This window comes from Odontomachus brunneus, unplaced genomic scaffold, assembly GCF_010583005.1.
Source record: "Odontomachus brunneus isolate Ranch 3 - 2012 unplaced genomic scaffold, Obru_v1 Obru_scaffold_158, whole genome shotgun sequence".
Taxonomy (NCBI): domain Eukaryota; kingdom Metazoa; phylum Arthropoda; class Insecta; order Hymenoptera; family Formicidae; genus Odontomachus; species Odontomachus brunneus.
The window spans coordinates 365881-378935 of NW_022639608.1; the positions used below are offsets into that span (position 1 = coordinate 365881).

The following is a 13055-nucleotide window of genomic DNA, read 5'->3' on the forward strand; positions in this document are numbered from 1 at the left end:
CTCTGTCCCTCTTGCGAGCTGTGACTAACGATATCTCACGAGCGAATAATCGAGCGTAGGGCGTAGTATAGATAACGAAATCCCGTTCTTTCTCTCCCTCTTTCTCTCACTCTCTTTTGTTTTTCGCTCAATTAACGGAGATTTTACCTCGCTCTTGACTGTCGATTTAATTAATGTCGGCTACTAAAAGGAGCCGCTCGCAGTTTTCGTTAGGAAAAGGACCGATTTTTCCAAAGGCCGCTCATTCTCTCTCTCTCTCTCTCTCTCTCCCCCCCCCTCTCTCTCTCTCTCTCTCTCTCTCTCTCTCTCTCTCTCTCTCTCTCTCTCTCTCTCTCTTTCTCTGGTTCGCTGAAATTTTAACGAGATATTCCGGGCGTGGACATCCTCCGTCGGATTCTTTGCAGTGGGAACCTCCGGTGGATTGCGCGAAGAAGACGTACGGATACGGGGGTGAGGAGTCCGATGGAAGGGATATCGTTTCCAGTAAATTTTTCAGGAGACGCGCGGGGCCACTCCTCCATCCGCCGAAGTTTTATAGTCTATCGATATACGAACGGATTCCCTTAAATTCCACGGTAAAGTTGGAGCCGCGGGGAGGGTTTAATTTGTAAAAGCTAATTTGCCCAACTTTTAAGGTGACTCGCCCGCGACCCCTCTCGCCCTCGTTGCTCTCTCCTATCGGAGATAATCGAGAACACCTGGGACGTGTCGACCGCACGTGCATCGCCCTCTCCTTTTGTTTTTATCGGTGCGAAAAGGGCACGAGGGAAAGCCGAAGGCAGAATCCGTCCGCTTTTGCTCTTTCACTCAGGCGATCGTCTGCGCTAATCAACCGATCGGTTATCTCGACCCGCCGTCGTGCAAAAATTACAAAATATTCCCGACAATATGCAAGAGCAAGATAAATTCGGCACTTTCGTTCGGTGAAAAATCGCAAAAATAGAAGTATCCGATCCACGGTTTTCGGCTGGAACAATAGTCGCGCAAGCGTTCGCGTTGTACAGCGACCTATCCAGCTCTCAAGCTTTGCGCGCGGTTTTCGCTCGCAGTTACCGTCGTCATCGTGTTTTTATTTAATCGGTATCGGGCGGGAAAATATTTCATCGTACGTAACGGCGATAACGATGTGGGCTTGTAAAAATAACCGAGAAAAAGCCGCAGTTTGAGGGAGCGTGATTTTGGCGACGGTAATATTTCAGTGAGAGGAGAGAAAAGTGAGAAGAGAGAAGAGAAGAGAGGAAAGGAGAGAAGAGGAGACACGACACGAGACTCCCGTTCGTCTTCGCGTTCGCCCTTGCGTCATCACGTGGTGGATTCGACGACGAGGAAATTGTTATTAATTACTATGAACCCGCGCGCGCGCTCGGCCGACCGACAATGAGAATCTCCATAAAACTTTAATTGGATCTCGCGCAAAGAGGGCCGCCTCGATGAGCACGCGCAGAATTTTGCCTGAGAGGACGGAGATTAAATCAGCACTAATTATCAACTCTCGATTAGTTCCGCCCGGTCCCGGTAGCCTAACGAGACTATTAACAAAGAAGCTTCTATATACTTCTTTTTAATATTCCCTTTTTGCTCCATTACGCCAAAGTTGCGACTTCATTCTTAACTTTTTCTTCAGCCATTTGGCGAGGCAATTTCTAAAGTCGATCTGCACGTAGACATTTTATAAATTACATCGGTCGTCTCTTGTATGTACCGCGCATTTTCGATTTAGAAATTCTAGAGACAAAGGAAGCGCCCCATTCGATTCCGTTATCGTTCTCCTGTCAGAGATGTTAGTAGCAGAAACCACTCGAAATTACTGGAGACGACACGGAAGCAATCATCGAAATATCGAACACATTTCCAAAAAATAAAGCTCTCGATGACGCTACAAGCCGGGAAGGAAGTCTTTGTCTCTCGGAGGAGCAGTTTTCCCCTCCTTGCCGTTGCTCGCGTTGTCGCTCCTCCCTTTTAGTTCCGACGTCCTCGCAAATCCCTTTCGGACGAAGAAACGGCCGGCCCTCCCCGGTATATACCCTCCGCTCGAAGAAAAGCTCTCGAAGAGAATTCCACTCGAGGTGTAAGCGCTCCCGTTCCTTATTTCGCGCGGCGGCGCCCCGACTCAGCAAAGGGACTACGTGGATTTACTTCGATAACAGAAATACACCGAGATACAATAGCGCCTTGTTTGATGCCAAAGAAATCGACGGCGGAGCTATAGTTCTAAAAGTCCGTCAGATTTTCAAGGCTGAGCGGAGGAGCGACGAAGCGCCTACGACCTTTGTCTCTCGATTTAGTTTGGAGATTCGCGATTTGTACAACGTTGACAGATACTTTACCGATTGTCATAATCTTACGCATTTTTTTTACTTATATAGACAAGATAACAAACGTAATAAATTCATAACCAACATACATTTTATATCGCAAAATTTCTTGCTATAAAGATCCAAGAAAAATAAATTTGACGTAAATTAATTTAAAGAACAATAGTGTAAAGATCTGTTAGATTAATTATTAAAATAAAATATACTTCTAAAAGTAGACCGAGTATTTTAAGTATTCCTTTCCCTTTCTCACGAGACAACAAGATCTAAAATGTATGAGGGTATATGAAGTTTTCAGCGTGGTAAGGAAGGTAAACTTACAATGGAGCACGGTGCGGTAAAGAATCTGAGAAGTGCTGAAGTCGTATCGTTGTGGAAGTCTATCGGTTCCGACGAACACAAGATTCACGACGAAGCTCACGTGGTACACTCAGTCACACCTATGTCTTACCATCGATAAATCGAAGATGATACTTCACTCAAAAGGATATGATGATTTCGATCTTGAATCCGAATGACGTGAATGCGCGAGGAGTATTATATGATAAATTTTTGCCGTCGCGAAAGCACAAAGAACAGTCGACTATTGATTGAATGCACACGGCTGCAGTATATTACAGAATACAAGCGGACTGAGTATACATCTCTTTATAATAGACTGACGTTAACTATCAAGATTTAATGCGTATATCACTGTCGTCGTATTATCGATCTATCTACTTGATTATCACCGAATCTCTAATCTCGATTAAGAAATCCGACAATAATCAGGTTCTATTATAATTTCAAGCAATCAGTCGATGATAAAAACTACTATAAGAGACTACGATACGACACGTCGCGATAAACACCGATTGCATAAAAGAATATAACCGATTGCAGACGAAAAAAAATATTACTCGTTACTCGCATATATCTACCATACGTCCCGACAATTGCACATCGTTTCATCACTCCCAATATTTATTTACACGCGAGACTCACTTTCGACAGATAAACGACGGTTAAAATGCGCGGAGCGATGTCGACTGATGTGTTCATGGCGGCATAATTGAAGATATACGCCGATAGTATGCACTAAAAACATGAATAATGTCGCCCTCCTAGATTCCGTGTACAATATATGGAATAAGTCGTAAAAATTGGCCAATTATAGACGATTATCACGAGAATAATCAGGTATGATTGACTAATTATTATAGTTTACTTCGCATATTGTAGACGAAGTTTTACACGATACGATCTATATACTCTTCTTTCTCTTGCTATCAGACTTACGTTATCCAGGCAAGATTCGATGTTGTCTTACTTTCTTTCCTTTAAATTATCACCGAATTTCCAATTCCTCGTTAATAGATCCGACGATCGTCCGATTCTACTACTACTTAACTCAGTCGATGGTAAAAACAAATATAAGAGACGCCGACTCGACTCGTCGCGACAAGTAACCGGTTCTATATCAAAAACGAGGAAATTATTCGCTACTTACGTACTTACGATACGTCCTGACATCGTTATTTCGCTACTCCCGACACTGACTTACAAGTAAACCTACCCAAACGTTACACTCCAATTTCTTTCTAATTTGGCACAAATGTAGAAGTACAAAAAAAAATATATATATTATAATATAGGTCATATTTTTTTCATTTTGGGCCACTTTGAGTTTCACGAGCAATTTATAGCTTTTTAATACTTTCACTTCTCTATCATCAAATGCAACAAAAATGCATAAGAAACACAATTGAATACAAGATATAGGCGTTTTTGGTTTACTAATTATGAATATAAAGTCAAATATGTAAAATTGTTTGTATAAATAATAAAATGTTCAAACAAAACATGTAAAAAGTTGAAAAAAATTATTTATACAAACAATTTCTCGGTTCGACCGAGATCCGAAACATTTTGAACTAATTTAGCACAAATCTGAAATATTTCAGTTGGAATCTCGGCTAAAGAAATTTAGAATGATTCGTGTCTCAGCTATGCCAATTTTGTTAAAATTTTAATTAAAATTGCTGGATTTCTCTCTCTCTCTCTCTCTCTCTCTCTCTCTCTCTCTCTCTCTCTCTCTCGGGTTGGCCGAAATTCGAACGATTTTTTACTAATTTAGCAGATTTAAAATATTTTGGTTGGAATCTCAACTAAAGAAATTTAGAATGATTCGTGTCTCAGCTATGCCGATTTTGTTAAAATTATTTAACTATATCTTGTATTCAATTTTATTTCTTATGTATTTTTATTATACTTGTTGATGATAGGAGTGAGAATATTAAAAAGCTATATACTGCCCGTGAAACTCAAAGTGGGTCAAAAAAATATGATCTAAATATTTTTTGTACTTCTACATTTGTACCAAATTAGAAAAAAATCAGAGTGTACTCTTTGAGTAGGATTACTTGTTAGACGCGAAACTCACTTTCAACAGACAAACGACACGTAAAACGCGCAGAGCGATGTCGATCGATGTGTTTATGGCGGTTGCTCGATTCAAAAAGATCAATACGCAACATGGCAGCGCAATTGAAGACGTACGTCGATAGTTTGCGTTAAAACGTGAACGATATCGCCTTCCTAAGTTTTATGTACAATATGCGGAATAAGCCGTAAGAATTGGCCAATCATAGTCGATTATTACAAGAATAATCAACTGTGATTGACCGATTCTTATGGCTTACGGGCACATATTGTAGACATATTGAAGCCTTACGCGTCATACTCTATAACTTTCCTCTCCCTTACTAGTAGACCTACGTTATCGCACAAAATTCGTCTTACTTCCTTTCGCTCTGATTATCATCGAATCTCTAATTCCTCATTAATAAACCCGGCAATCGTCCGATTCTGCTATTTGACTCAGTCGATGGTAAAAATGACTGTAAAAAACGCGGACTCGACAAGTACTCGACGTCGCGACAAGTATCGGTTGTGCGTCGAAAGACGAGAGAGTTATTCGCTACTTATATACGATACATCCCGACGACCACACATCGCTATTTCGGCACTTAGACGTGAGATTCACTTTCGGCAGACAAACGACGTGTAAAACGCGCGGAGCGATGTCGACCGATGTGGCAGTAGGGATTGTCCGACACAAAAACATCGACTATATTCGTGCAATACACATCGATAATTCGCGCCAAAACGTGAACAATCGCGGTTTGACAAAGATGCCCTCTCCCTTTCTCTCTCTTTTTCTCCTACTAAAATACTGAGACCTCCCGAGATTCAGCAGCGTCTTTTTCTCTTTCCCTTTGACTATCACCGAATTTCCAATATTCCGTAGATGATTCCGTAGATAGTAAAAATAGATATAAGAGACGGCGACTCGACACGTCGCGACAAGCACTGGTTACATGCGCCGCAAAACGAGAATCACTCACTACTTACATGCCACACGATGCCTCGCGCGTGACAGTCGCACATCGCTATTTCGGCACTTCCGACATCCATTTACGCGCAAAACTGACTTTCGATCAACAAACGACACGTGAAACACACAGAGCGATGTAGACCGTTGCGTCAATAGTAAACAACCCAGCGCGAAAAGATCGAAGATAGATCGATCGCATGCGTGAACGTCGTCGCGTTGTTACAACGGCGCCGTCTGTCGGTGACGCGGGTGCGTTATCACTCAATGCGGCGATCGATAGGTTCAGACTTTCGGCCAATCACATTCGTTCTAGTTATGCGGTTGTCATCATTGTCTATCAATGCATTATACATAGCACGAATTGTGCGAGCGTTTACCCATCTATTGTCGAGCATCCGTCATTAGAGCGTTGATCGACATCGCTCCGTGTTTTACACGGCTTGTCTGTCGAGTGTAAGTCTAAGTGTATTGTTCGTGGGCTGTTCGCGTTGTTTGCACTTTACACCTAATGCTCGTTGTACATTAGACTTCTCTTTAGAAAGAGGAGCTCTTATTGGATTTCATTCATCGCGTCTGGTGTACAACGGACATTAGGTGCAAAAGTGTCAAACGTGCAAGCAACGCGAACAAATCTAGTATCGGGAGTGCCGAAATATAACGATGTACGTCGTTGGGACATATAAGCGCGCAAGTGGCAAATAATCTTTCTGTTTCTTTATATAGGTCAGTGCTTATCACGTCGTGTCGTGTCGTCAAACGACGTATCGACGTTTTTTACAGTCGTTTCTACCATCTACTGATGCCCGTTTCTATCAACATTGGCTTTGACGGCTAGTTATTTCAACGGAACCAGTCGCAATCACGTTAGTTAGAACTGGTTAGATGCGATTGACAGCAGCAGCTTGAGTTAACTAAAGTTGGTAGAAACGGGCACGAGTCAAGTAGTAGTAGAATCGGACAATCGTCGAATTAATAGAGAATTAGAAATTTGGTAATAATTAGAGCGAAAGGAAATAAGATGACGCCGAATCTCACACGGTATGTCTAGTAGCAAGAGAGAAAAGAGTGTATAGAGCATGTTGTGTAAGGCTTCATATATAATATACGGAGTAAACCGTAAGTTATAAAAATTGGCCAATTATTTTTGTAATAATCGACTATGACTGGCCAATTCTTACGGCTTATTCTGCATATTTTACATGGAATCTAGGAAGGCGATACCGTTCACATTTCAATGCAAACTATTGGCATCTTCAATTGCACTGCAATGTTGGACATTGCCCTTTTTGAATCGAGCAACCGCTGTGAACGCATTGATCGAAATCGCTCCGCGCGTTTTACGTGTCGTTTGCCTGTCGAAAGTGAATCTTACGTTTAAGTCAGTGTCAGGAATGCCGAAACAATGTGCGATTGTCAGGACGTATCGTAAGTACGTAAGTAGGAAATAATTCCCTCGTTTTTCGACACACAACCGATCGCTTGTCGATTAATGAGAATTGGAAATTCGGTGATAATTTGAGGGAAAGAAAGTAAGACAACATCGAATCTCGCGTGGATAACGTAAGTCTGATAGCAAGAGAAAGAAGAATGTATAGATCGTGTCGTGTAAGACTTCGTCTACAATATGCGGAGTAAGAATTAGTCAATCATAGCTGATTATTCTCGTGATAATCGTCTATAATTGGTCAATTCTTACGGCTTGCTCCGCATATTGTAAGCGGAATTTAGGAAGGCGATGCGGTTCACGTTTTAACGCGAACTATCGGCGTACGTCTTCAATTGCGCTGCCATATTGCGTATTGATCTTTTTGAATCGAGCAACCGCCACGAACACATCGATCGCGCGTTTCACACGTCATTTGTCTATCGAAAGTAAATCTCGTGTTTAAATCAGTGTCGGGAGTGCCGAAATTGCGATATGGGATCGTCGGAGCATATCGTATGTGTAAGTAGCGACTAAATGTCCTTCTATCGTATATGCATCGTAGAATATCGCGCGTACTATATCGTCAATTACATGGCCATCTTGGACATCGGTCCTTTTGCACCGAGCAACCGTCACTTATATATCGATCAACATCGCTCCGTGTTTTGCGCGTCTTTTAACGGTCAAAAATGAGTCTCTTGCGCAAAAAAGTATGGCGAGTGTCGAAAATAGCAATGTGCGATCATCGGGACATGTCGTAAGTACTTTATTAGCGAGGAATCTTCTCATTTCTCGTATGTGGAATTGATGTTTGTCGCGACGTGTCGAGTCGACGTCTCTCTCTTTCTCTCTCTCTTTCTCTCTTTTTCCTCTCTCTCACGTTCACTATGGATTTACTAAAGTACCAATAGACTCGAACAATCTACCGACTTTTTCTTATTCTCAATTAAGTTTGAAACTCCATTCAAACAATGGAGACGATAGGTCTTTCTTTCTCTCTCTTCTCGCCACCGTAAAATCTTTGCACACGGCGGTATTATTGTACAGACTGTCTATTATTATTTGCGTTTTCTTCTCTTTCGTTCTGGAACTTTTAATATGATAAAGTCTTGACGGAATATCGACCGTGAGGATAATACGGTTTCGCGAAATTGCCGATACGTGCTTTATCAGGGAACAGCTTGTAACGCTAAACGGTTCCCTTCCCCCGTATCGACGATGTAAATCCGACACGCGGAAGTCAGCCTGTTTTCCGAAGCGCGAGGAAAGAACTCGGAGTATTTTCGATCGCGCGCGCACACACACTGCACTCAGGACGGAGAGAGCGGCAGCTCCCGGCGAAAAACAGGAACTGGGGCAAGGACTTGACGATTTCGCGCATGAGATAGTATCGTACGATTCGTTTACTTGCGTCCGCGAATACACGGAAGCACAGCTACACAGGGAATATTGCCCAAAAGCGGCGCTCGACGGAACGGACACAAACAAACGTTTAACTTATCGTAACAAATAAACACGAAAGTCTGAAAACAAGTTGTGGTGCTGCAGCGACGTATAGATGCGGCAAATAAAATAACACCGTCTAGCTACCACGGATAAACGAAATAGATCGAAATAGCAGTTTAATATACTTTGAGCTCGGAATTTATTGCGATCCGTTTGCGGGGACTTTCGAATAATGAAAATAAACCAGGCTGTTGGCGAAAATAGGGAGAGAGAGAGAGAGAGAGAGAGAGAACGATGAAAGCTCAAATTTGCGGGTACGCCCGCTCTTCACGATCGTTACCATTTAGACTAATTGAATGCTATTATCATTTATCAGCGGAACGAAAGAGGTGAAAAACGCGGAGAACCAGAGCCACAGTCAGTTCCTGTCGACGTAGCTGCAAGTTCGTCGTTCGCGATGAAATGTAAGTAATTTCTTTGCACCTACCCGGTACAGCTCGCATTGAATCCGACGTTCGAATTCGCGGAAAAGCCAAGCGAGGAAAGACATTGAGGAAGCGGTGAGCAGAGAAAAGAAAAATACTGTCCGCGCATAATAGACCTCGCGGGTCGCGCGGCGAATCCCAAGCGAGCGGGGACGGAAAAGCGAGAGCGACGGGATATCGGGCAGGTCGGGGGTGGAGGGGATTTGGGGATACGTCTTTCAGGAAAAATACGAGTTCAACCTGGCCGAGGCATTCGACCCGATACGGACAACACCACGACGGCCAAACTTCTCTCTTTCTCTTTCTCGAGTCGCGAGACCTCTATTGATTCCGCGTTATTCCTTCGCCCATTCCCGGCGAAGAATTGAATCCTTATCCTCGCTATAGTCCGCCTCTATGGTTCCATCACTCGCCTTTGTGCTCCGTCCCTTCTCGCCTCTTGTTCTTGATTTCTATATCGCGCTCGTCCATTTTTCTCACTGGTGTTGCGGTCTGTTCTCGCGGCCGAATGCCGACCGCACGGGACGGAAATTTCTCGTCGTGAAAATCTAATGTATCGTGTCTATTTCGAGTGCGCTTTATTCACCCGCGAAGCTGATTGATTTAACGAACGAACTAATTAATTTAGAGAATGAGAAAAAGAAGACATACGAATTTGAGCGTCAAAATATTTGATCTTGTATTCGCGAATATACAATACACAAGTTTTGCGAGCAATTCTCTTTCCTCTAATACTCGAACAACTACGTATTGTATAAGAGAAATATCTAAGGGATTATTTCGACATACCTACGCGCAGAAATTTCTCCAACTACCGGTCTTAAGAAGGCACTTGGAGGCAGCTTAGAAGGCTTCTTACGAGTAAAGAACGAGGTAAAGGGAGAGAGAGAACGAGAGAGAGAGAGAGAGAAATACACACGTATATGTACACACCGCTATGTACATGTACACACTCGTACACCGGTATATCTGCGTGCACTATTGCCGAAGCGTCGAGAGAGGCTTTGATGAACATAATGAACGACTCAGTGCCGCCAGCGCGAGCGTTTTCTTTTAAGCTTTGGTCGAATATTGTTCTCCTCGTTTCCGTTTTATAGTACGCTCGGATTCGCGATACACTCTATGACAACTGCTTCGCGGACGAAAAACACGCGAAAGAAGCGAATAGCTCGAAGATCTATCGTGCGACTGTGTGCAAAAAACGCGTGAACAACCATTTAAGTAAAAGGTTAGAATTGGGCTCAATAACATGGAAATTAACACAGCGAAGTCGTTATGATCACATGAGCGCATTGCGAGAAGATATCGTATCCAATCGAGAATATCGCGATTTTCATTCATCATCACGGCACAATTCTCAAAACATATGACAAAAGATAGTACTGCGAGATCTTCTGTATAACACGTGATTTTACATACCTGAAGATACATGACGTATACTACTGTGTCCGTCTCGTCTGCATTTTTCGTTCTAGCTTTCTCGACTTTCGTTTATTTCGTCGTAAAAATCCGAATATTCACCCGCGGCGATTCGATTGGAGATTAAGTTATATCAGCTTATCAGCTTACTACATATCTTACGCGATGTCGTCGAGGAACACACGATTAAACGTATTACGAACCAGCGAAGTATTTCGATCTCCCGATGAGAATTCTAACTAACACGACTCGTGTATGTAGCGTCGCGGTGTGTTTATCACTCGACGGCTCGAACAAAACAAGCCAGACACGCGGTTCGGCATGCGACGCCCGGTAGCTGCGACCGTCTTGAACGATGTTTTGAGTATCGACTGCTACCTCTCAGTCGCTGTACGTGAGTGTCGTTCATTGTCGGCGAATAACATTTGGCGATTGACGCGCGCGACTCGATCATTGGCGATTATTTTGCTTTACTCGAGCGTCTCCTACGCGTTACGGTATATGTGAGTCTCCGGGTAATTCAAATTTTCGTAATTCGCAGTAGATGGCACCACCTCACCGACACCGAAGCGAATTGAAGCTCCGCACTTTCGGTGTAAGCAGCGCCGCAAAGTACAGCTAAGCTGCCACCGCGAAGTGCAGCAGCCATTTTGTCTGCGCAATATGTCCGCCAAATTACGCGCGTTTTCCGCGTAAAGTGATCGAGCTCCCGTTAGCATCGTGTTAATTGATATGATTTCGCCGTTCGAATCGTACCTATGCGAGTATCAGTGTTATGAGGAAATGTCAGGAGCAGTCAGAAACAGTCAGGAGTCAGGATGCTGGATGTTGAGTAGGGAAACCAAGACGTGAGACGCGGAACGTCGAGACGCGCATAAGCAGAAGTATGTCCTGTATTTTCTAAATTTCTTGGAGTGGAATCTCGCTCAAGACGAGTGAAATGTGGTAATATTTCCACTAGTGCTCTCAATTCCGGATACCGGAGTAAGTATCCGGATCATTTGGATATTACCCAGGTATTTCGGATCTTTCGAGTTTTACCCGAGTATCCGTATCTTTCAGATATCACTCGAATATATCAACTTGAGCCTACTCGAACAGACAGCACGTTTATTTTGCGCGTCCATACGTTTTTTACATATGAACAACTTGCGGCTAACTTAATTTAATAAATATATGAAATAATGTGACACTTCTAGGTTGATTTTTTAAAATAATAACAAATAACGAACGAATGCATTATATGCTCGTAATTATTTATTTATTTTTCGAGTGGAATTTCACTCCAAGAAATTTATAGATCAAGTGTCTAAAGATGTATGAAATCATCAATTTTACAAGAGATGTCCGATCTTAACATACATTTAACGAGTATATACAAGGAGATGCATATAATCTAATGAGATTAATGAAATTATAACTATCTGCCAAAGTATAACGTATTACTGATATTAACCTAAATTCCGACTGGGCGCGCCAAAATCAAATTAATCTTAGCAGCGACTAGTCAAGAGCTTATTATTCCGCGCGTAAAATTCTACTCGAGTGCACGACGTTGATATTTCCACGAGAGATACGCTAGTCTGTACTCACAAGTGGTCCTGCCGCTTGAACGCCTTGCCGCACATCACGCACACGTATTTCCTCTCGTCGCTGTGCGTCAGCTTGTGCTTCGTGAGCGCCGATGCGTTGTTGAATACCTTCCCGCAGACCTGCGACAGAGAAACGGCCGTCAGAACACAGCGGGCTCGCTCTATGGAAATTGGTGTTCGTCGTGAATCGCGATTAATTGCGCGGTCAAGAACAATCTCTTCCTCCCCCCTCCTAACCGCTTCGGTATTGCAAAAGAGAATGGAGAAAAAATCGCGTCGACGCGATTTCTTTTTCGTTCGAGTTTATTAGGGACGCGCGTCGAGTCGCACGGTCCGTTTTAAAGCCGCGCGACAAATTAGAGCGTGGCGCAATTTTCAATTAGCATGCATGACTCTCGTAAAGCGCACCGTCGTTTTATGACGGACATTAGAACGGCGGATACCAGGTGGCCATCGTGTGTGCGGCGCATACGACGCGAATCTCCGTTGTATATTCGCAGCTTACCGTCATACGGCGCGCAATTATTACGCCCGGCGTCGCCGGGGAGAACAATTTTCATAACTGACGATGCTCCTGTTTTTAACGCGACTGCCGCGGGAAACGACACGAGGTTGTCGTATCGTTCGACGAGTTTACTCCTTATTTGTCCTACGTGCTAAGAAAACAATTCAATAATGCCATGTCGATCGCACGTTTTGCGTGCACTGAGAAAGAAAGAAAATATCTGGAAAATAAAAAGAAACATTTATTGGTGGGGTAGTAACCACACGCTTGAATCTCACTCTTTTTGAGTAAACGATTGCTTTTATAAAAAACAACGGTGTGTTATGAAAAAGTATATATTTGTTTATTTGAAAGAAATCATTCCTCAATGTGTTGATCGGTGTGAGAAAATATCGAAATATTATTTTTTAATATTTTATATATTATATATACTTTATATACTTAATATTTCTTTTTCATTGTGCCATTATAAAAGATAAGATCTTTCGGAT

At 42.8% G+C, this 13055-nt stretch overlaps 1 protein-coding gene and 1 long non-coding RNA gene across 16 annotated transcripts in view; one reads left to right on the forward strand and one right to left on the reverse strand.

Moving 5' to 3' along the window:
* LOC116850871 overlaps window positions 1-13055 on the reverse strand; it is a 488766-nt gene that overhangs the window by 88303 nt on the left and 387408 nt on the right. For 9 of the 11 annotated variants that reach the window (XM_032829662.1, XM_032829664.1, XM_032829661.1 and 6 more), the window contains one exon: window positions 12061-12179. In XM_032829662.1, the coding sequence (XP_032685553.1) occupies window positions 12061-12179 (119 nt within the window). Of the gene's footprint in view, window positions 1-5708; window positions 5851-10467; window positions 11983-12060; window positions 12180-13055 lie in introns of those variants that run through there. The other 2 variants (XM_032829670.1, XM_032829669.1) reach the window with 2 other exon arrangements.
* LOC116850881 overlaps window positions 5964-13055 on the forward strand; it is a 131890-nt gene continuing 124798 nt past the window's right edge. For 3 of the 5 annotated variants that reach the window (XR_004379467.1, XR_004379469.1, XR_004379465.1), the window contains exons 1-2: window positions 5964-6414; window positions 8940-9027. This is a non-coding gene — a long non-coding RNA (uncharacterized LOC116850881). Of the gene's footprint in view, window positions 6415-6447; window positions 6730-8939; window positions 9028-13055 lie in introns of those variants that run through there. The other 2 variants (XR_004379468.1, XR_004379466.1) reach the window with 2 other exon arrangements.